The sequence below is a fragment of the Pistacia vera genome, unplaced genomic scaffold (genome assembly GCF_008641045.1).
Source record: "Pistacia vera cultivar Batoury unplaced genomic scaffold, PisVer_v2 Contig200, whole genome shotgun sequence".
Classification (NCBI taxonomy): Eukaryota; Viridiplantae; Streptophyta; class Magnoliopsida; order Sapindales; family Anacardiaceae; genus Pistacia; species Pistacia vera.
This window is the reverse complement of record NW_022196003.1, coordinates 1,672,691-1,694,811: the sequence shown is the minus strand read 5'-3', so window position 1 is coordinate 1,694,811 and position 22,121 is coordinate 1,672,691. Positions and strand designations below refer to the sequence as shown.

Genomic DNA, 22,121 nt, shown 5'->3' with positions numbered 1-22,121 from the left:
AATTCTATGGCTCTAGATGCTGGAAGGGCACCGTTCCTTATTGAAACTTTTAGCTTCTGCCATGCCTCAATCACAAAATTCTTTTTTGCCTAGCTACCAAGAACGCGTGTAAAAGAGATAGAAATCTAAGAGTGGCACTGACCACTGAGAGTTTGATTTTATTAAAAAAAAAAAAAAAACACATTGAGAATGGAAGCTTAATTATAGTTGCTCAATAGCTAATGGAGCTTCATCACCTTCATTGGTAGATGAATTTGTCCGCAAACAAGAATCATTAAAGCATCTGAAAAAACACAATTCACTGGAATCGTCTTCATTCTCGTTCTCCTCAAGTGATCTCCCCATAGTTTCGCGTGTGAAGAAATAGGTTACAGCCATTCCCATAAAACAAACCCCACCCAAAAGAATCAATGCTATTGTCATTCCAGTGGCTTTTGGATCACCAGTTTTCTTATCTTCTTCCAAAACCCACAACAATCCAACAGACCCAATTATGGCACCCACCTTTCCAATGGCCCCTGAAATTCCATGACATGTTGATCTAAATCTAGCAGGAAAAAGCTCAGCCGGCACAATAAAAGTTGTAGTGTTGGGTCCAAAATTTGCAAAGAAAAAAGTAAGGCCGTACAAGAACATGAAACCAAAATTTGTGTGTGTGTCCCAGTAATGAATATAAGGAATTCCAATAGCCAAATAAACAATTGCCATGCAGAAGAAACCGAGTAGTTGGATTCTGACTCTTCCAATGCGATCAATGAAATAGACAGTCACATAGTAACCTGGAACAGTAGAGCAGATAGCAACAATAGCTTGGAGTCTGGCAACTCTGAAAGCTTCTTCAAAGGCATTCATGGAGGAGCCGCTATCATCATCAACGTAGTTGTGGTAAATTTTGGATTGGAAGAGGTTACTGCTGTAAAACACAATATCAACAAGGAACCATGAAGTGGAACAAGCGAAGAGATCACGACCATGTTGACGAATGAATTTTCTGGATAGTAAATTATATGATGGTGGCTTTGGTGACAATGGAAACTCTTCTGCAATCTGACTCATTGAAACGTCTAACACTTTCTCCATATCTTTAGCAGCTTGCAACACATTTTGTTCCACCAGAGCCGTATATCTGAATTTCAGAAGAAATGTACCATTTCATGTATTAATTTCTAGTAAAAGAGTAAAATATACATGCCACTATTATTCCATGAGTACCGCTCTAAATTATTCTTAATTACCTAATCTATATATTTATGCTTTCCACCGACCGAAGATGATGACCGTTTCACCTGCTCTTTCAAATCATTTGACTTTTCATTTACTTCTCCAAATGAATGACGCAAGACGGTGACTTGTATAGAGTATGGATCTGCTCTTTCAAATAATTATTCGTCAACTTTTTTTTTTTTTTTTTTAACCGAAGTATTTGGGTCCGATTATACTATATCTTAACTAATCTCTAACGTCCATTAAATACCTTATAATATTATTATAACTATAATATTATTGTGATAAATAACTCTAAGGTTTGAACTTAAAAACTTAAAAAAGGAAATAAACCTTTTTGACTGTCCATCGAATCTTAGGGTTTATTCATCCTTAACTTCTCGGTCCACATTCGCAGTTAAATTAATTACATTAGAGATGAAGAATATTCTACCTACCGTTAGAATAAATAAATACATACCTTGCAGTTTCAGGCATCATCATACGCCAGTAATAAGTCAAAGCAGCCGGAATTGAACCCAGCATCAGTATCAATCTCCATGCAATATCGGTCCCATCCGGCGTTTGATCACTTGACGCATTTGATGCTCTCTCAAATATCTTACAAACCACCATCGTGACCATTGAACTAGCCAAAATCCCAAACCCCTGCATGGAAAAAACAGCGGCTATGAACGTGCCACGTGTCCTCTTGTTTGCAAACTCCGACATGATTGTAGCGGACAGCGGATAGTCCCCACCGATTCCAACACCCAACAAAAACCTGAAAAACCCAAGACTTCCAAGTACACACTTCTTGGTTGTACAGATAGAGAAACCACATCCAATGGAGCTCACCACCATCAGCCACAATGCAAACCCATACACGCGTCGTCTCCCGATTCGATCACCCAACCTTCCGAAGATCAGCTGACCAATCACAGTCCCCAAAAGAGCTATACCCACCATGGTAGACACAACAGTTCTCGGGATTTTGGGCTTTTTGTTATCAACATCAGAATCATAGTATATCCGCTGGATCAGAATCATGATGGGAGGGATACAGAAGAGATCGTAAGCGTCGGTGAAGAGTCCCATGCCGGCTATGATGATGGCTTTGAAGTGGTAGTATTGTGTTTTTGCAGTGTCAAGAGCAGAAAGAACTTTTAACGCCATTGATGAACAAATTTGCTGATGCTTTTGATGGGAGTGAAAATTATATAGAAAGAGAGAGTTTTCAGTTCTGTATAATTAAAAGCAAGAAAATTTATAATTACCTTGAAGGTTCGTTGATGATGAAATGGATGTAGAAGGGTTGACTAGAATTGAGATTTTAAGTCTATGATTCCATAGAGATGCGGATCATCAATTAAATTTCATATTTATTTTTTCTTCTTCACTTTAGCATTATTCTATATATTGACTGGTTTTTCCAGCCACAAAAGTCTTTCTCTGTCTCCATTTGCTACTGGGATCTTTGTCGCTATTTCTAAGTTTCTTCGTTATTATGTAATGATAGAAATTAAGAACATGTTGTTTATTGTAATTGGTGGATCGTTTTCATCGTCTAACGTATGTCTCTTCAGAGACTCTAGAATCACTGTTACATCATAGCTAGGAACATGGCATATTAATTACATTATATTATATTAATAGAAATGATTGTATCCAGAAGGCCACCCTGGTTCTTGATCATTTAATTTTTTTTATTTTTTTTTAATTGCCCATGCCAATTTTGTATAATTCAACTAATCTTTTGAAATTATGAAGTGAAGTTGACCTTCTTATTAATCATCCTATTAATAATTGAATTAAACTAATAACTTCTTAAATAATACACTCAAATAATCCTAATTGACTATTGGTTATCAGTTGCGATAATCATTTAATTTGTTAATGGCTAGATTCAGTTAGATTATGGAAAAGTCTATTTAGACCCGTTTGCTTGGTTGCCTAATTTGAGTGGACCATTTACAGTGACCCTTCTTTGGACTCGTGTTTAGTTTAATCACAAACATTGGCAAAACGACTTGTGCATACCCAAGGTTTACCGTAACGATAAAGTGATACCTAAAAAGTTTGGAAATGACAAACATGTACCTTCCATCATGTGCTGTTAGTAATTTCTGTTTGTTAATAGTGAAAATACTAAAATGCTCTTGAAAGTTTGATATTTTAGTTTTTTATAAATTTAAAAATTTCTAAAAAATCCTTTAGGTTTGCTAATTTAACTAAACACCCCTATATATAAAAAGTTTGTTAAATGACAAAAACACACCACTTGTAGTGCCAGAATCTGGCCGAAAATTGCATTACGACATAAACTCATCGGATCTGTGTCGTAACGTGTCGATCTGGCCTTTTCCAGCCAGATTCGTGGCTGATCTGGTCGAAAAAGGCCAGATTTGGCCTTCGACGCCGTAGATAGAGTTTTACAGCATCGAAGGCCAGATTTGGCCGTAGATCTGGCCTTTTCCGGTCAGATCAACCATGGATTTGGTCGAAAAAGGCCAGATCGACACGTTACGACACATATCCGATGGGTCTGTGTCGTAACGCAATTTTCCAACTAGATTCCAGCGGTGGTAGCCGGAATCTGGCATTGCAGGTGGTAGGAGTGTTTTTGTCATTTAACAAACTTTTTATATATGGGGGTAGTTTAGTTAAATTAGCAAACTTAGAGGTTTTTTTATAAATTTTTAAATTTATAAAAAACTAAACATCAAACTTTCAAGGGCATTTTAGTCTTTTCACTATTAACAAATAGAAATCACTAACAACACATAACGGAAGGTACCTGTTTATCATTTCCAAACCTTTTAGGTACCAACTATTGTTACGGCAAATCTTGGGTGTGCGCAAGTCGTTCGGCCAAAAACATTCCTTGATCCAAGGACAGCAACCTTGGACAAATTCCACACACAGCCTAAGAAAATTTCTATTATTGTTACGACAATTTATGATTGTTTATTGGAAATGTGAAACTTGCGTCTGCAGTCACCACAGTTTATTGATTTTAAGTACTAAGATAAGTGGTTGACTTGGAAGCTAATGAGTTCCTGAAAAACGAGTCAATTTTTAATATCAACCACAAATTTTCTCCTTACCAGAAAAACAAATATCAGCCATCTAATTTCTAATCAGATTACCGTGGTTGGTTGCATAAAACCCACTTATATGTTTGGGAGGCATGAAAATATAGTTTTGATCCATGAGATTTGAAAAGCCCAACAAAAGCCCAAAAATTATATGAACGTAACACAAAGGACAAGAGCTTCAAGGAAAAAAAAAATATATTGAAGTTCTCCTAATTGAACATCCAACATTACAGAGTTTATAATCACCTTATACCAACCATTGATTTAATATCCAATATTAATTGTACAGAGACTCATATTTTCTCAGATTTCCTAACAAAAGTATGCATCTAGGAACCTTGACATGCATTCTGCTCCCTAAGACATGCCTCNATTTCAACCACAAATTTTCTCCTTACCAGAAAAAAAACAAATATCAGCCATCTAATTTCTAATCAGATTACCGTGGTTGCATAAAACCCACTTATATGTTTGGGAGGCATGAGAATGTGGTTTTGATCCATGAGATTTGAAAAACCCAACAAAAGCCCACAAATTATATGAACGTAACACAAAGGACAAGACCTTCAAGGAAAAAAAAAATATATTGAAGTTCTCCTAATTGAATATCCAACATTACAGAGTTTATAATCACCTTATACCAACCATTGATTTAATATCCAATATTAATTGTACAGAGACTCATATTTTCTCAGATTTCCTAACAAAAGTATGCATCTAGGAACCTTGACATGCATTCTGCTCCCTAAGACATGCCTCGCGATATTTGGTATTGGACAACTCCTTAGAATTCCTTAGGTATGAGGAGGAGTAGTATGCATTTTGTATTTCATAACCACCACCTCCAGGATACCATCAGGACGAAAACTGGGAGAAAACAATCGGGGGTCGACAGGTCCTGGCAGATTAAAGGAAATAGTGAAAGGTCCAGGTGGGCACAGTTGCTGGACTTTCATCTGGTATGCACTTGAATCTTTCAGCGTAGTTCCATCCGTTATAACTCCTTGGATATGAACCTTCCCATCACGGTGCATCTCACATTTCACCTTACCTGTTAGGACAAGCATGATCTACTTGGTCATCTCTGACACTTTTTACTATTCAAAAAGGAAAGGAGTTGCATGCCAATCCTAGTAGCATTTCAATAGCAATTACACCACATTCAGGTTTCACATGCTTTGCAGGAACCTTAACCAAAAAACAAATATTATGCTTGTGATGCACCAGTTTCACATACCTCATGAATCTCATGCATTAATGAAATATATAAATAAAGATTTGACCCTTACTTTGATCCCTTCGGATACCAGGAAGTGCAATGCGGAAAAGGTAGGCACCTTCACTCACACCGATGTCTACAAGACCAACAGGTGGCCCAACACTACCTTCTTTCGCAGTTCCAGTTAAAACAACTGATGGCTTCAGTTGTTGATGGTCAACATTATTTCCCCTCTCCATGCTTATAAATGTTGCTTCCCAGCCTGCTAAATCAAAAAAGTAGATGTTAAACCTTAATGGAGCATAAAAATCTTACGTTTGCTGCTATTCTAACAACCACAATTTGTCACATTCTTAAAACATTATGTGCTTTATAAGGAAGAAACTCTTGTGCAATGGATGTATGTACATCATGCCAACTAGGACACGCTCAGTCAGAGCGTGACAAACACGCACCCCATAATTGGCTGCATGCATATACATCCATTGCACAAAAGGTTCTCTTGCATTGTAAAGGAGGATATTCCAAACTTAAATTGCCAACTAGAGGCATTTAGGGATAAGGAAAAAGAAGCATAGAGGTAAGGCAAACAAGATTTCGCTTTTCCGTCACCCGGTCACTCTTAAAGCTAGTTAATCCACATACCATTTATGCGCAGAGATGCTCATACAAGAAAAAAAGAATTCACTTATGAAAGGATTTAAATCGATGTGCACAAACTTTACTTTTGCAAATGGAGACAAGCAGATAGGAAAAACAGATGCAATCACAACAAATTCCATCTTAATACCTGAGTAACAACTCAATTCAAGGGAATAGAAGTGGCCGTTTCCAAATCACCAAATTACAGCCAACATATTCCTTTTGAAAGTCCCTATATTCATTTCTAAAGTTTAATAAATCTTCATCAAAGTCTGATCTAAAACATGCAGGAAAGGATTCAACTTCAAGTTGACCAGGTTAACAAACTCAGAAAATAAGGGAACATATGACCTCCATAATTGACCCAATCTACATATATCAAGTGGTCAAGTCTCAACAGATAGCATCTGAAAAGAAAGGAGATCAACACAAATCACAAAAGAAGCAAAAAATAGTTGACGTTACGGATGTTATTCCAGATATACTTTTACTTGCCAAATTCCTACAGAAAAGGGCATTAAAAATCTACTAATAACATAAGAATTCTCCGGAAAACTGTTGGAAAACCATAAACCTAAAATCTCTGGCTCCTCTCCATACTACTCTTCTGCCGCACCCTACCATATAGTTTCATGATTTTCCCTACTTTATGAGGTCAAAAAAAAAAAAAAACTGTTGATTTTTAGGCCAAGTCATCACAATTTGAATTTGAACAGTTCCATATAGATAAAACAGAAAGGTAACTATATCAGCATATTAGAAGAAACATGAGAACAAGGAGGACAATTAGCATGAAATGAGCACCTAGTGGCACTTAATTTGTTCATTAATAAATCTCAATCAACTCTTAAACCTATTCTTTTCAAATAAATGCATTGATAAAATCTAATAAAAAGATCATAAGAAAGGTTATTCATTTCGAAATGTGGGAAAAAAAAAAAAAAAAAAAACACATAAACTTGAATTCATCTATGAAACCAGAAATATTATCACTTAATGAACTAAAACAATACTCAGATCGTAAAAAGGCCACCGCGCTGACAGCTAAAAGGATTAGATAAGCACTCATGAAGGTTTGAAATGAGAAAGACATGCAACTAAACTAAGATCGAGAAGCGGAAAATTATGCGAATCGTAACTTTGGAAGAATTATTACCAGCAGGGTTCCGGTCAATAGTGGACGGCCGTTAATTTAGAGCTACTCCGCCGTCTATGGCGGCAGCGTTTTCTCAGACTCTGCCACTCTGGTCTACTTCGAAGTTAAAGTACGGACTAAATGAACTAAACATAAGCGAACTGCCCACTGTTTCATTCATATTAGAGCTCCAACGAGAACGCGCCACGTATTTTAACTTAAATGACAAACCCACCCCTTATATTTAAGGAATAATTTTAAAAATTGGGAACCGGGCACTGGTTCAAGATCTGTTCGTTTGATTCAACTGGGGCGGGCTGTACTGATTTGGGCAAATCTTATTATTGGGCCTCAATTGGGAATACTTAATATTATATAATTATTTGACTTCTGACAATTTGGAACCACACAAAGTAATTAAAATTAAACAAAATTATATTAATTTCCTTATACTGTATTTAATTAAATTTGCTGCCTATATGGTATAATCTTTGAGAAGGGGAAAGCGCCAGATATCATCTGGGTATGCTGCAATATACAGATATATGACTGACCAAATTCTATTTCTCTTCCTGTTCTCAAAATTATGCATAGCACGTGAATTTTAAGGAGCCAAGCCAAATCCTATATGGAAAATGCTAGATACAAGTATGAACTGCTCATGCAGTCAAGGATTACTACTTCAAAAGTGCTATCAGATCATGCACTCTACAGATTACTGGATTCTTGAGCTGCGCCGATGTAGCAAGACGCCATGTTTTAACTGTGTTTGATGATAACTCCTTCAAAAATGCCATCAGGTCTAAAGTTAGGTTTGAACAGCCGCGGATCGACCGGTCCAGGAAGACTGAAGGAAAGTGTGAACTGTCCGGATGGGCATAGCTGCTGGAGTTTGATATGGAAAACACGAGAACGTTTCTTAATAGCTTTTCCACCTGATGTTGATCCTTGAATGTGAACCCTTCCGTTGGATTCAATCTCACAACTGAACTCACCTGCTACAGTGAAGAAACTTGTCATTTTGATAAAGTAACGAGTAAACAATGTTGTGTTGTGAATAAAGAATGCAAATAAAAGGAGGAATCCCTCCACCAAATAATCCTGATTACGCCTTCAACAAGCATTTGGAAGACTTGTATGCCCAAAGGCCAAGGCCTTCCATGACTAAGGGCAATGCCACTATGTAATGTACTAAAAGTGGAGGTATGGATCAATTAATAAGACGATTTTGATTCTGAAACTCTTGATTCATGTATTTCATATACGAATTATGGTGCACAAAGCAAAAAATAGTTTGCTTCTCATGGTCTGAACAAATAAGGCAACCTTGGCCTTCCAATCTCATTAAACATTTAGGACGTGCCTTAATGGTTTGTCTGTAATATAGGGAAACCCCATATGATCTCCAGACCAATATCATCAATTAACAAGATAAATCAAAGAGAATTGAGGAAAGATGAAAGACATACAATAATCCCTCTGGACTCCAGGTAGAGCAACTTGGAAAAAATAAGCCCTTTGACTAACGCCTATGTCCACAACACCAACTGGTGGTCCAGCTATCCCCATTGTTGCAGTCCCGGTCAGTGTAATAGATGCATCTGATGTACATTCTTCCACATCTGGCACACTTAATAGTGGCATCATGACAGGTCCATCACCTTTGCAAGTTCTGTGGTTGGCTCCTTCTCTAAGTTGTTTTGATGCAGAAACAACATGGGGGAATGCCGGAATATGAAGAGTATTACAACGGTGCCTCCCCTTACATGTTTCTTGAAACTTTTCTGCTGAATTATTGTTTCCATTGGAAATACTACCAGCAGCCATCTTCCCACTATCTTTCACACAGTTTGCCCCTCCCTTTTCTTGGCTCTTTTGGTATCCATGCTCATAAGATAAGGATTTGATTTTATCAATTTTCAAGTCATTCATGCTAGATAAGTGTTTGAACCTCTCCAGGTTCTCCTTTTTCATGTAGGACGTAACAGGATGATCAATGAGAGCAATCCCCTTAACAATCTCATAGTTCTCAGAGTACCTTTTGTGTGCATGAATATTTGTGGGAAATAAACTAGTGAACTGCCAACAGTCCTCTGGAAGCTCAGAGCTTGGCAAAGGCATGTTGCCTTTTAGATACATATGCAACACATCAGGTTTCAAGACCAGACTACGATGAGCATTCCTAAGAACATAGTAATACAAGCTTTCCAACTGAGAAATGCTGACAAATGAGACGCCCAAATTCTTTGAAGTGTATGGTGGCAAACCTTCAGCTAATCTTTGAAATGCCGAACGTCTTGGGTTATCAGAGTAGACATCTGGACCCAAATAAGAGCCCATTATGAAGTTAAGCAAGAAATATTGATCACTAAATGATTCTTTGACAGATAACATATGAGGACGATTATTCCCTTGGAAGGCCATGCTTCCAACTTAACTTCCTTCACAATGGCACAACTCTCTGAAAGTTACCTACATAAGCGGATTAGACTTGCATCAGAAGCTCATTTCTTTTGTTCTTTCTTGGAAAATAACAAATTGAAAAACATAATCTCTAGCAAATAGAACACCAGTAAATCATAACACAGCTCATAAACTATATTTATTTCTGTCACATACATTATTCCTCTTGTCCTCAAATGCCCATCTAGCAGCAAGTTAAGAAATGAAATCATAAATCACCTACATCTCTATCCTATTGTTTTCACAAAAGATTGCGGTAAACGCTGCCCTTCTCCCTAAACTACTCATACAACAATCAAATTAAACTTCTAAAGCTTCAATTTCAAACCATCATTTCAAAATTCACTAATTCCTTGTTTATTTCATTCAAACTTTACATGCTATTCATGAAAAAAATGGCCCCATGCATGTAATGTAATACTCTTTAACACTTCACTCAAACGGAAGCCATTATCATGAATTTGATTACCTTTATCATATTCATTCAAGAACAGAACATATTACGATAACTATCCAACGTTGGATAAGGTTTACAAGATGTACAACTTCATTCCAATTTAAGTTTATTTCAATATTTAGCAAGAAAACCCGAGTGTAACAAAAACATAACATTCACCTTTAACTCTAAGGACTTGCATGAAATATAAAAAGAAACAGAGAGGAATAGACCTGCATAAAATTATCGTTAACTGTCTGATCAGAACGAAAAGCTTGCACTTCTCCTGGCCCCCATCCTAGATAAGGAAATCGGAAACCGGGACCGTCAACCGTGTCGAAATATATTTCTCAATGTTTTGTTCTGTAAAGTAAACAGTAGTCAGGTCTGGCACATTCTAGGTCCATAGGAACATTTCGGGCCCAATTTCTGGCTGTCTTGGGCCTGCGTAGGCCCAGAAACAACTTAGAGCTAGCACCATTCAACTTGTGCCTTAAGGACGTGGCTTTTGTGTTTTCGACAAAACCTGATCGAGAACCCCAAAAAAGAGAGGATGGGATCAAACCGGTAAAACAATTCAAAAAGTACAAGGTCTGACCAAAATCAGAAAATGTAATGTGATTATCGAGAAATGTGGTGTGAAAATTCGAGAGAGATCCATATTCCAATGCAGTTTCTTCATTATTCTTCTTCACGTTGATCCCAAGCATCCTGGGATAGAATCTTCCTGGGCTCCATGAATCATTCTGTTTTCTAGCTTTTGTCACTGTACCTTGCAGAGTTGATTAATTTATGTAGCTTTAGGGCCTATAAGATTCATAATTTCCCACTTGAAAAATGACTGCACTGCTACAAATCACTGAATATCGATCAAAACTTTAATGGGTTCTTGTCAAAATTCTACTGTCAATATATGCAAAAACATTTCCATGCTGTAGGTATCTTGTGCTAAAGAACAAAATATATGCTGCCCAAAATGCTAAACTTGCAGAGTAGTTTATTTATTTTTGAGTCTGTACAAGTTTTATTCTTCTTTTTCTTTTTTCGATCTTTTGCTCCTTTCTACTCAGCAATACAATAAATGATGGGCGTAAGAGACTAACAGATAAATGGAGGGTTAAGATGAAGAGATGAGAGATGCAAATCTTGAGCTTTACACATGGAAGCTATAGTATGCTTTTGTCTAAATACCTCAAAAGACAATACAATCCTAACTGTGAAGAACTGGATCCAAAGATCCCAAAAAGAAAAGCTAAGTTGGACCCGTCAAACCCAATCATTTCAAAATGCTTGAGACTCACATTGCTTTCAGCAGACGGGATCACTTGCTTGACTCTTGAAGCTTGAGCTGAAAATCAAAATCAAAATCAAAATCAAAATCACAAAGTTATATATAATATAAGAAGATCCCCGCCCCTTCTATTCTATCGATGCAAGCCGTTTTCTTGTTATTTGGTTTTGTCATGTTTATGTTCTTGTCTGTCTTTGGAAAAAGCAAAGCTGATAATTTCACCTGGCTACCAGACCACTGACCCAAGACCCACTTTAGTTTATTCCATCTTTTTTCATGTCCCCTTCTGTATTATCATATATATATAAAGCCCGACATTCCCCATCTCTTATATTCATCATTCCATTTGTTTCTTCTTCCTTGTCATTGTCCTTTGTTTAACTTTATAGCTCAGATCATCATCAACTCATCATTTGCAATTCAGACTACTTCAAATGGAGGTACATTGTTTTCTTTTCTTTTTTATTTACTTCATTCCCAAGTCTAAGTTGATTCTTAATCGTTAACCTGAGTTTGATTTTGCAGACAGTTGAATTGAAGGTGGAGATGGTTGGCATACATGAGAAGAGGCTTAGAAAATGCCTATCAAAACTGAAAGGTAATTAATTCATTAATTAAGTTAATTGTGTGATTCCTTTACCTTACTGTGTTTGTTTTGGGGGGACTTTAACTGATTTTGATTTCATTGTTTTACAGGAATAGAGAAAGTGGAAGTGGATGGTAATAGCCAGAAGGTTGTGGTTACAGGATATGCACATAGAAACAAAATATTAAAAGCCATTAGAAGAGGAGGTCTCAAAGCTGATTTCTGGTCTGCACAAAATGAGCTTCTCAATGCTTATGCAAGTGCAAGTGCAAGTGCAAGCTATGGAAACTTCAGATTCAATAACTTCAATTTCTTCTAGCTCAAGCGTTAGCTCTAGTTCTAGGATTAGGACTTTCTTTCTTCATATAATTTTTTCTTTTTTTTATATATTAATCTTAATTTCCCTCTTTTTGATCCCTTAATTATGTGGGGTTTTGATTTATATACCAAAGTTTGTGGTTTGTGTTTTCATATTCTCAGCTTTTACCTTTTTCTTTTTCAAAGGAACTATCATATGTAATGTTCAATTCATCAGATACATAGAGTGAAATTCAAGATTACCAAATTTTGCTGTTTTCCCAAGTTCTCTGCTCAAATTAGTATTAATTTCACAGAGCATCAATTTATGCTCCCAATCAAATTTTCAACTCCTAAATTAATGGGCCAAAATATGGGCTTTATGATTACTAAGCCCAGCCCATTTCTGCTCTCTTAATCTTAACGAATGGGCCATATTTTTTTTTTAAAATAAAAATCATATTTATGAATTATTTAAAAAATAGTTGGAAATAACTAAATGAAATTATTAATTTAAAAAAAAAAAAAAAAAAAAAAAAAGAGGAGAAGTATGTTAAGAGGAGTGAGGTGGCGGCATCTCGAGCATGCACCGCCAGAACAGAACGGTGGATCAAGACGCAGAGTGTTGAGTTGAGTTGGGAGTTCTGAGAAAATGCACTTCAGCGAAAATGAAGGGATAGAAGGAAAGACATTCTTGGTGACAGGTGGGCTGGGCCACGTGGGCTCTGCTATCTGTTTAGACCTTCTACGACGCGGTGCTTACGAGGTTCGAGCCTTTGACTTGCGAACCACCTCTCCTTGGTCTCATCTTCTCCACCACAAAGGCGTCGTTTTCATTCAAGGTTTTTTTTTTTTTTTTTTTTTTAATTAAATTTAAATCCGATCTAATTCGTATTTTCAGAAATGGGTTTGCTTTTAAATTGAATCTGCACAAATTCTGTGATGTGGGACTTTGAGATTTATGTAACTGAATGAAGTTTTGATGGGTTTGGTTGATTGTTTAATATGGCACAGGGGATATTACGAAGAAAAAAGATGTTGAAAGAGCTGTGCGTGGAGCGGATTGTGTGTTTCATATTGCTTCGTATGGCATGTCAGGGAAAGAAATGTTACAGCTTTCTCGAGTGGATGAGGTGAATATAAATGGAACCTGCCATGTCATTGAAGCTTGTGTTGAGTTTGGGATCAAAAGGCTTGTCTATGTCAGCACTTACAATGTTGTGTTTGGGGGTAAAGAGATTGTAAACGGAAATGAATCCTTACCTTATTTCCCAATCGATGATCATGTTGATTCATATGGCCGTAGTAAGTCAATTGCTGAGCAATTGGTTCTAAAGAGCAATGGTCGTCCCTTTAAGTGAGTACTTGTTCTTAATTGCAAAAATGCTTTTGTTATAGGTGCTCTTTCTCTGCTTTAGATCTTTGCTATCTGTTATGAATGCTTTTTTTTCTGATTGTCGTGATATGTATTATCTAATAATTTAGCTGTTGAAAGAAAATTTGTGTAAAAGGTATCTTTACTCAGATAATTTAGTTTTTGCATTGAAAGTTTAAAATGAAAGAGTTTGTCAGTGAATTGGGCATCTATTTTTGTTCTAAACTGAGATTTTGTGGTGTACAGGAAAAATAATGGGCAATGTCTATATACATGTGCGGTTCGTCCTGCTGCTATCTATGGTCCTGGCGAAGAGAGGCACTTTCCAAGGATAGTGTCCCTAGCGAAGTTAGGTTTGGTGCCATTTAGAATTGGTGAAGCGAATGTGAAACAAGACTGGATTTATGTGGATAACCTTGTACTTGCACTGGTATTGGTGAGCATGGCACTTTTGGATGACATTCCTGGTAAAAAGGGGCGCCCGATAGCTGCTGGCCAGGCGTACTTTGTGTCTGATGGTAATGATCCTTGCATTGGTGAAAAATATCTTATCTAATTCCGGTTTCTTTGCTAGAACTATTGGTGATGAAGTGATCTTTTATTGAGAATCCTTGTGATGATAAATTAAAATGAAAATGGATTGAAATACTGCAAGAATTTCATAGAATATAACTAATTCCCTTCTTTCATAGGGTATCCAGTCAACACCTTTGAATTCATTGAACCTTTACTCAAAAGTCTGGATTATGACTTGCCAAAGTCTCGTTTAGCTGTTACTCGTGCTCTCTTTCTGGGGAAAATTTTCTCAGTTTTCTATTCCATTTTGTATCCATGGTTGAATAGATGGTGGCTTCCTCAACCACTGATCCTTCCAGCTGAAGTGTACAAGGTTTGTTTTAATATCCTTCTCTTTGCTGAATATAGTTGCAGATTATTAGTTTTTTTGTTACATCCCGACAAATCAAGTAGAAGGTACTTTAAAATGTGGTAAAGTATGCATAAATATCCGGCTTTTTGTTTTTTTTTTTTTTTTTTTATCTCAATCCATCCCTTTAGTTGCTCTGAGAAGAAAATATGAATGTGTGCGCATCTGTACGTATTCATTTACTCTTTATAGATTCACAGTGTATTCTGTGTCTGTAACATGTGTTAAATTTGTGTAATACGCCCATTTGCTTATTTCCTAACTTGTATTTATTGAATCCAATGTTTGCAGGTGGGTGTTACCCATTACTTCTCTTTCCTTAAAGCTAAAGAGGAGCTTGGGTATGTTCCAATGGTGAGTCCAAGAGAGGGCATGGCTGCGACCATCTCATACTGGCAAGAAAGGAAAAGCAAAAGTTTAGATGGACCTACAATATACGCATGGTTATTTTGTGCGATTGGAATGTCTACACTGTTTTGTGCTGCGTTCTTACCGGACATTGGACCAGTGCCACTCTTTAGAGCTATCAGTCTTTTCTTCATGCGGTCGATTCAGACAATAAGAATGGTATTCATTCTTGCTGTAGCAGTACACATCGTTGAGGCTATATATGCTTGGTTCTTGGCAAAAAGAGTGGATCCTGCTAATGCAAGAGGATGGTTTTGGCAGACTTTTGCTCTTGGGATCTTTTCATTGCGGTTTCTGTTGAAGAGAGCCAAGAAGTAAAGTCCAGAACTTATATATGTGCTATTGTAGTCTTATGTATTGTTGTAAAAAAAATCTTGATTTTGTGGTGAAAAGCAAAAATGGACCAAATTTGAGAAGTGAAACTTGCGTTTTTTACCGTTGAAAGAACCATAAATCTCATGCTTTATGGGTCTGCAGTAAACGGTTTAAACTAGCCTCATCATGTTTCACTGAACGAGGAACCAATTTGTTTTAAACAAATAGTCAGATTTAGTACTGTGGAAAAGCTTGATAATAATGAAGGACAGAACAGCAACCAAGCAATTGGATGGAGATAGTACACGAAATGAACCACAAACAACTACAATGAGCCAATACAATGGCAAACTGTTCTAAAACCTTCTAAAAAAACCTCTCTATCTTCTAAACAACAGCCACCTCAAAAGCCAAAGCCCACCTCTAAAAGCTACCTAACTCCCACTTTCCAGCCAGCATCAAAGTCAAATACAGAAAGCATGTGATAGTCTTATTCTACAGAACTTACACATTGCTTAGATTACTAATGGGTCTCTTTAATGCCTACAGTAAATAGTACACAACACCAGAGCCCATGCCTACTACACAAATTAGCTTTTCAGTTACAGAGCATTTACTTCCATGGCATGCTTGTGGCCATGCCTTGTGGGTGATTGTTATTGCAGGCCCCTGTACTCTGATTAAGTGGGCTCCCAGGTCCACCGGACGACTCGCTCAGAGTCCCGCGTGAGGGTGGGCTGCTAGCTCCTGCAGACCCACCACCTGCAATATTCTTTGAAGGGGCAGATAAAGGTTCCATATGGTTAGATGATTTTGATTCCTTCCGACCTTCAGCAATGAAACTCCCCACAACCACCTGCCGTGGATAAAAGCTTAAATATCATTTGGAAACATTTATGGCTACACTTCACTACTAGGGGTAAGAACTGCTAACATGTATTCACTTCAGTAAAACTGTTCTTTGTTAATGGAACATAATACATGGCTGTATTGTGAGATCAACAACCTCAAAGATGAGAGGGAGAGATGGTAAAGAGAAAATAGCTATAATATGCAGTAATATCATTATTTATTATCATAAAGTGAGATTGAAGAAACTTAATTTTGGTCAAATCTCTTAATTTTCTTTCCTAATAAATATTCAGGCACTTTGTATCCTTTGTTATTCTTGTTATCAATTTTTCTTCCAACGTAATCTAAAATTTGCAAGATGCTGTAAAAAATGGGGGAAACTATTAACAGCGGAGTTTCTTGGAAACTGAAAACAAAATCGATGAAGATAACAGTAAAAAGCAAAGAGACCTGAACAGGGGATGCAGCAGTTAGCAGACCAGCCACTCCACCACCTAAAACACGACCATCTGGGCCAGATAATGACACGCTAAGTCCTCCAGTTCTACTCCGCTGACCACCATTTTCAGATAGCAAAAATGAACCAGAAAGTGAAAGAATCTCAAATCGCCCCTGAATTAACAAAATTAACAAATAAGAAAACAGGAGAAAGAGAAAAATAAAAGTTGATTGGTTAAATTAAACTATATATCTCGAATGACCACATGCACAGAATGAGGCAACCCAACTCATGAAAGTCATTTGGTATACAGTCAGTCACATGTCCGGTCGGGAGTGCTTATTCCAATGATTCTGTCTCTGATGGGCGATTTCAGCAGGTATAACAAGTTGCTTCTGAAACCTAAACTTAAGACAGATGTACAAGAATGCTTTTCAATTTTTAACCAGTTTTTGGCACCGTAAATAATAATACAACAAATTGGTTGAAAAGTAATACTTTTCTTTAAAAAGGTTTTTACAACTATACTTAAACAGGTAGTTAATAAAGTTTAATTTCAACACTGATTCACAATCGACATCCCAAAAATAAATAAATTAAGTTCCTATCACTGTTAATATATAACTTTACTGGGAATTTTTGTATAAAGCGACACCAAGAATTTAATCCACATACCATATCTGTCCCAGACACGATCACCCTTCCCAACCAAAATAAAGAAATAACTACTAAATCAAATTTAAAAACGAAATTCCAGCTAATTATGGAGCTAAAGAAGGCATTGTGCCGTCATCAGCATTGCACAGGTCTAATTGTTTACAATAAATGCATTTAAAATTGCTGCAATTTTCTAAGGTCCAAATGCCGTGACCTCGAGTTACAGCTATAAGTCATAAATAAGGCAACACCCACCTCATAGGTTACAGTTCCACCAGATGTTGCTGGTTGACGGAGAGTCACATTAGATATGGCTCCATTTGCTGAGAGGATACAGACAGCTCTGGGACCATGCTGAGAAAATGACATTATTTTCGATGATACATCCTGAAAATCCGGATATATAAGGCATTAGTTTTTGTTTCCTTAAATTAACTAAAATGTAGTTAATATACTTGCACATGCATGTCTCCTTCTAACTCTGAACACGTTACAAGTGTAAAAATTCAAAAAAAAAAAAAAAAAAAAAAAAAGGGTTAGAATTAAAAAGCAACATTCAACCATAATCAAGAATCATAATATGATGTCATTGATATTAGAAATAAAATGCACAGAACTGCAAAAATTAGGACTCAAGTAGAATCTGCCAAGTAATCAATTGCATCTACAAATGTCAACAAACCGCAAAACCACGGATCATTCATTCCCATTTGCACCAATCTATAAACGAAGGACACTCGTCAACGGTCCTGATTATCACATTGAAAAAATTTTAAACCTGATGAGCTCAAACTACTGTAATCATATGGGAAATGGTCTGCACTCAAATACTACATGGTGGCATCTGTAGTTTCAAACCACAAATGTCTCCCTCTAAAGGAATTAAATTAGTAGCACCAGGGTTCAGCTGTTTTAACAGTGATAAACAAATAAAATGAAAACTAAGTTCTTCCACAAAAGACGTTTGGGTGAACCTATTATAGGATGTTCATTTTCAATCAAGTTGAGCTAAAATAATTGAAAAATTACTAGAATTTTGCGCTTTGCTTCACCAGCAACCGAGACTTTAGTCACCAAGGGCATGTTCCACAACATGCCAAGGTAAAATACAATATGCTGCAAGCACGCAAATCAGGTTCAAACACAAAAGATATGGGGCTCACACCTAGAAGTCGGATTCGTTCAAAGCAATAATAAGATGCAACCAAAAAAATGAGATAAATTCATGCTTAAACTATTTTTGTAAACTGTTTTCACTGAATACACAATTCTTTTCAAAGAAGCACTAATTTGGAAAAGACAGACAGGTTACATACAATAATATAAAGGAATAACTTCCTCGGAACTTCGCCATAAGATATAGTACTTTAAGAGCCGTAAATACAGCTTTTTTTTTTTCCTTGCCAGCCAGTTTAAGATTCTTTTTTTAATTTGATCACCAAACAATATACAACTTTCTGCAAATGAAAAATTGAAGAACATCCCCTTGCCAAGATGACAATTCAAAAGAAAAAAAAAAATCGCCACTTGGATCGGGGCTAGCAAAGCCCTTCCTTCTCTTTTCCCCCTCCAATATTGAAGTATAAAGGAGAAATAAATTTAAAAATTCATCAAACACTTCCACATTATTAAATGATTTTTAAACCATATCACTAGTTTGAACAAATGAAATGTATTTAATCACTCAACTAAGGAAATAATTAATTTTTTACCTATGAAATTGACTGAGCAGCACCACATACTTATGACTTTGTAAACCATATCACAGAAGCGGGATAAAAAAATAAATCGAAGTTCCAACTTGGAACTGCATAGTGAAAACTACAATCAAATTTTGTAAAATTTCCAGTTTCTTTCTTGTTGTGTTCGGCATATTGGTATGGAAAAAAACGAATGAACTGGCTGAAAATTCCTGACACTGCCATAATAACACTAGGTTCACAACTTGACAATCTTGACAACATTTATACAACACCACAATCAACAGAACGAGGAATTAATCACATTTAACTTGTTTGTATACATTTACGATTAGTCAAGAAACTTAAGATAAAATGACACCCACAGTTAGAAAATGTAAGGGAAACTTTAATAGATCAACCTGAAGAATACATAATACTCTGTAGTTACAACACGTGAGTCAAAATTAAACGGCAGAACTTGAAAAAAGCATATCAACATTAATGTCAGCACTATATATATATAAACATCTGCAAACTAAGTGCATAGTATTTTAATCCAAAGAACAATCCTTTGGAGCATAGACTATATTGGTGTTAGATGCTACAAGGAAAATTTTCTACAAGATTCAGAAAATGCATAAATGAGAAAGAAAACAAATGTAAATGGCAAACAGAAACCTCTCCAGCTTTCACAGTGATAACATGTGGTGTAAATCCAACCCCGGCTGATCCTGAAAAAGAAAACTTTGTGAGAAAATCATAGTTAACTAAATCAAATGCATAAGTATCAAGGAAATTGAAAACCTTAAAATAGAAAAATAGTAAAATAAAATTGAAATCATATTGAGAGTTAAACCCAGAACGAAAATCCCCCATTATATTTACTAATTTTTCTTAATAAATTTTCTTAATTGATGTTGCAGCAAAGGAAATTCTTTTTCCATCAAACAAAAATTCCTGAGAAATTTTTCTTCTCATTAGTTAAGAATTCAGAGAATTAGAAGGAACCCATTGAGACTCAAATATTAAAATACTTTTGTTTTCTTATTAAAACGTTTAAGAAAAAAATAATGTAAAAGTTTTAGGTGAACATAAAATTCAAAAGCATTAGCTTTCATCAAATCAATGTGAAAAGCATGCATGAAAACAATAGGGGATGTGAAGACTGAGGAGAACTCTACAAAGGTCAACAGTAGTCAAGGGCATAATTGTACTTTCGTCAAACAGAAGAATCTGAGGTCAGATCGAACAGATCCCTATTTCCAGCAAAACATCAGCTTTCCTTTTCTATTCCACATAATACTCTTTTAAACATAACAACACTTTATTATATCAGCAATTACCATTTCATTTCATTCCCTGCCAGAATACCAAACTAATAACCCTCAACACCATCACAAGATTAAAAATAAAAATAGAAAACTATACAATATAACACGATAGACAATCAAGACCAGAAAAACTAGTCAAACCCAACAAAGCAAACAAACATCATCTAAAACATTCCAATCCCATCACGTGACATAAACACACAAATAATGATTAATCCAAACAACACTCAACTTCTTTAATTTAAAAAAAAAAAAAAAAAAGAAATACCAAGAGCTTCAAGCTGATGTTTCTTGCTAGAACCAGGCGGTCTTCCTCTAACTTTCTTCAAAGAATTTGGCGAAGCCGATCCTCCTTGAGGAGAGAAGCCTCCGCCACCCGATTGATTAGCGGAGGCAGATGTAGGTGAAGGCACGAGAGCCAGTGCCATTGTGCCGTCTGGCCCATACTTTCTCGGCCTACCTCTCTTCCGCTTCATGGACTCACTCCCTCCCATGTTCATATTCGCTCCTTGTGGAGATGTCACCCCTGTGGGCCCACCATCCGCCGGGTTGGGCTGGTAGGTAGGTGACGGTGGAGTCACTGGTTTGTACACAGCTGTCCCGTCAGAACTAAACGCTAAACGCATGTTCTGTACTACCGGCTGTGGCTGTACCACACTCTTCTGAATACCCGTGTTGAACGGTTCTCTACTCGTCATCACATTCACTCCTGTCTCAGATCCTGACATTTTCTTTTCTCTTCCCTGTACAACACAAAATTAAATAAAAAGCATTAAAAAGAAATCTAATATACATAATTAAGTAAAGAGACTCCATTTTAAACTAGAGTGAGTGGACCAGTGTGATGATTTGTTTAAAATTCAGAGATCTTTGAAATTCAGAGCAGAATTTGAACTAGAGTGAGGTTATACTAAACCCTAAGCAAGAAAACCTCCCTTGACCTGAAATATCGGAGTGAAATCTAGAGAGAATCTAGTAAACTGCACAGATAAAAACCCTAATTACTGCAAATCCACCATAATTTTTCACAAGTTACAAAATTTGAAAAAAAAATTCCTACAAACATCAAACTAAAAAAGAAAATTTAATTACACCAAACAACCAAAAGAAAGAAACAAATTTTACAAAGAATTTTGAATTCTACTGTTTAAAAAAATGTGAAAAATACATGAAAAATTAAAAAAAAAGAAAAAAAAATAACAATAAACTCACCAATAAATATGAAAAAAAAATATGAGAGGTAAAGGAGAGTTGAGTGAAGAAATTTCAGGGATTGGGAAATGAATAAAAATAAAAAATAAAAATAAAAAGGCAGAGAAGCTGCATAAAGAAATGGTGAATATTTAAGTATATATTTTACTTCAGGTATTTTAATTTAATTTTTAATTTAAAATATTAAAAGATTTCTCTTTTTCATGACTTCTCTCTTACGGGGCTTTAATTTATTAAAAAAAGCAGGTAAAAGCAGGCCATTATTTATTTGCATTTACTTCAACGCCTTCCCTCACTCTCTTTCTCGACTACAAATAGTCTCTTACTCGCTTTAACAACACATAAAATATCCTCATTATTTCCCAAATACCCCTACGTGTTAAGTAAACATTAGCGGGTGTTTTCCTTTTAGCAGTTTCTGCGAGTATGGAGAACAATCATGTAAATTTTTGTATTTGGCGCTTGTTGTTTTCTCTTTTTGCCCTTTTAAGTTATCTTAATCAATAATTAATTAATTAATAATAATTACATTGGCAATTTGTATTACAGTTGGAC

The 22,121-nt window shown here is 36.1% G+C and overlaps 5 protein-coding genes across 8 annotated transcripts; 1 reads left to right on the top strand and 4 right to left on the bottom strand.

Annotated features, from left to right (window-relative positions):
* Positions 1-188: 188 nt before the first annotated feature.
* On the bottom strand, positions 189-2,673 carry LOC116128454 (probable inorganic phosphate transporter 1-9). The gene is made up of 2 exons (XM_031414177.1): positions 1,685-2,673; positions 189-1,126 (listed from the first exon to the last, which is right to left on the bottom strand). The coding sequence occupies exons 1-2, from the start codon at positions 2,377-2,379 to the stop codon at positions 202-204; spliced, it is 1,620 nt and encodes a 539-aa protein (XP_031270037.1). The 5' UTR covers positions 2,380-2,673; the 3' UTR covers positions 189-201.
* Positions 2,674-4,876: 2,203 nt separating this feature from the next.
* Positions 4,877-5,780, bottom strand: LOC116128664 (increased DNA methylation 3). The gene is made up of 2 exons (XM_031414430.1): positions 5,591-5,780; positions 4,877-5,352 (listed from the first exon to the last, which is right to left on the bottom strand). Exons 1-2 carry the CDS (start codon positions 5,757-5,759, stop codon positions 5,096-5,098), a joined length of 426 nt encoding a protein of 141 aa, XP_031270290.1. The 5' UTR covers positions 5,760-5,780; the 3' UTR covers positions 4,877-5,095.
* A 1,993-nt stretch (positions 5,781-7,773) lies between these two features.
* Positions 7,774-10,539, bottom strand: LOC116128663 (increased DNA methylation 3). 2 transcript variants are annotated; one of them, XM_031414428.1, is made up of 3 exons: positions 10,430-10,539; positions 8,767-9,769; positions 7,774-8,295 (listed from the first exon to the last, which is right to left on the bottom strand). In XM_031414428.1, exons 2-3 carry the CDS (start codon positions 9,719-9,721, stop codon positions 8,057-8,059), a joined length of 1,194 nt encoding a protein of 397 aa, XP_031270288.1. In that variant the 5' UTR covers positions 9,722-9,769; positions 10,430-10,539; the 3' UTR covers positions 7,774-8,056. The 2 variants fall into 2 exon arrangements, with proteins under 2 accessions (XP_031270288.1, XP_031270289.1); XM_031414429.1 differs by having other exon boundaries at positions 7,774-8,292.
* A 2,381-nt stretch (positions 10,540-12,920) lies between these two features.
* On the top strand, positions 12,921-15,491 carry LOC116128583 (short-chain dehydrogenase/reductase family 42E member 1). Its single transcript, XM_031414328.1, has 5 exons — positions 12,921-13,212; positions 13,385-13,727; positions 13,992-14,263; positions 14,438-14,634; positions 14,962-15,491. The coding sequence occupies exons 1-5, from the start codon at positions 13,023-13,025 to the stop codon at positions 15,394-15,396; spliced, it is 1,437 nt and encodes a 478-aa protein (XP_031270188.1). The 5' UTR covers positions 12,921-13,022; the 3' UTR covers positions 15,397-15,491.
* A 222-nt stretch (positions 15,492-15,713) lies between these two features.
* On the bottom strand, positions 15,714-21,705 carry LOC116128622 (AT-hook motif nuclear-localized protein 10). Of its 3 annotated transcripts, none has more exons than XM_031414373.1 (6): positions 21,567-21,705; positions 20,623-21,097; positions 19,702-19,754; positions 17,597-17,728; positions 16,696-16,857; positions 15,714-16,249 (listed from the first exon to the last, which is right to left on the bottom strand). In XM_031414373.1, the coding sequence occupies exons 2-6, from the start codon at positions 21,080-21,082 to the stop codon at positions 16,007-16,009; spliced, it is 1,050 nt and encodes a 349-aa protein (XP_031270233.1). In that variant the 5' UTR covers positions 21,083-21,097; positions 21,567-21,705; the 3' UTR covers positions 15,714-16,006. The 3 variants fall into 3 exon arrangements, with proteins under 3 accessions (XP_031270233.1, XP_031270234.1, XP_031270235.1); XM_031414374.1 differs by lacking the exon at positions 21,567-21,705 and adding an exon at positions 21,296-21,434; XM_031414375.1 differs by lacking the exon at positions 21,567-21,705 and adding an exon at positions 21,271-21,422.
* Positions 21,706-22,121: the final 416 nt, after the last annotated feature.

What these genes read in the sequence shown, in the direction of transcription:
- LOC116128454 (XM_031414177.1), bottom strand. Translation starts at nt 2,379, where the DNA reads ATGGCGTTAAAAGTTCTTTCTGCTCTTGACACTGCAAAAACACAATAC. An exon ending in ATGATGCCTGAAACTGCAAG is followed by an intron (nt 1,127 to 1,684) that starts GTATGTATTTAT and finishes TCTGAAATTCAG; the next exon opens with ATATACGGCTCTGGTGGAAC.
- LOC116128664 (XM_031414430.1), bottom strand. Translation starts at nt 5,759, where the DNA reads ATGGAGAGGGGAAATAATGTTGACCATCAACAACTGAAGCCATCAGTT. An exon ending in TGGTATCCGAAGGGATCAAA is followed by an intron (nt 5,353 to 5,590) that starts GTAAGGGTCAAA and finishes TTGTCCTAACAG; the next exon opens with GTAAGGTGAAATGTGAGATG.
- LOC116128663 (XM_031414428.1), bottom strand. Translation starts at nt 9,721, where the DNA reads ATGGCCTTCCAAGGGAATAATCGTCCTCATATGTTATCTGTCAAAGAA. An exon ending in TGGAGTCCAGAGGGATTATT is followed by an intron (nt 8,296 to 8,766) that starts GTATGTCTTTCA and finishes TCTTCACTGTAG; the next exon opens with CAGGTGAGTTCAGTTGTGAG.
- LOC116128583 (XM_031414328.1), top strand. Translation starts at nt 13,023, where the DNA reads ATGCACTTCAGCGAAAATGAAGGGATAGAAGGAAAGACATTCTTGGTG. An exon ending in AGCAATGGTCGTCCCTTTAA is followed by an intron (nt 13,728 to 13,991) that starts GTGAGTACTTGT and finishes TGTGGTGTACAG; the next exon opens with GAAAAATAATGGGCAATGTC. An exon ending in TTCCAGCTGAAGTGTACAAG is followed by an intron (nt 14,635 to 14,961) that starts GTTTGTTTTAAT and finishes CAATGTTTGCAG; the next exon opens with GTGGGTGTTACCCATTACTT.
- LOC116128622 (XM_031414373.1), bottom strand. Translation starts at nt 21,082, where the DNA reads ATGTCAGGATCTGAGACAGGAGTGAATGTGATGACGAGTAGAGAACCG. An exon ending in GTGGAACTGTAACCTATGAG is followed by an intron (nt 16,858 to 17,596) that starts GTGGGTGTTGCC and finishes TTGTTAATTCAG; the next exon opens with GGGCGATTTGAGATTCTTTC. An exon ending in CTGCTGCATCCCCTGTTCAG is followed by an intron (nt 16,250 to 16,695) that starts GTCTCTTTGCTT and finishes TATCCACGGCAG; the next exon opens with GTGGTTGTGGGGAGTTTCAT.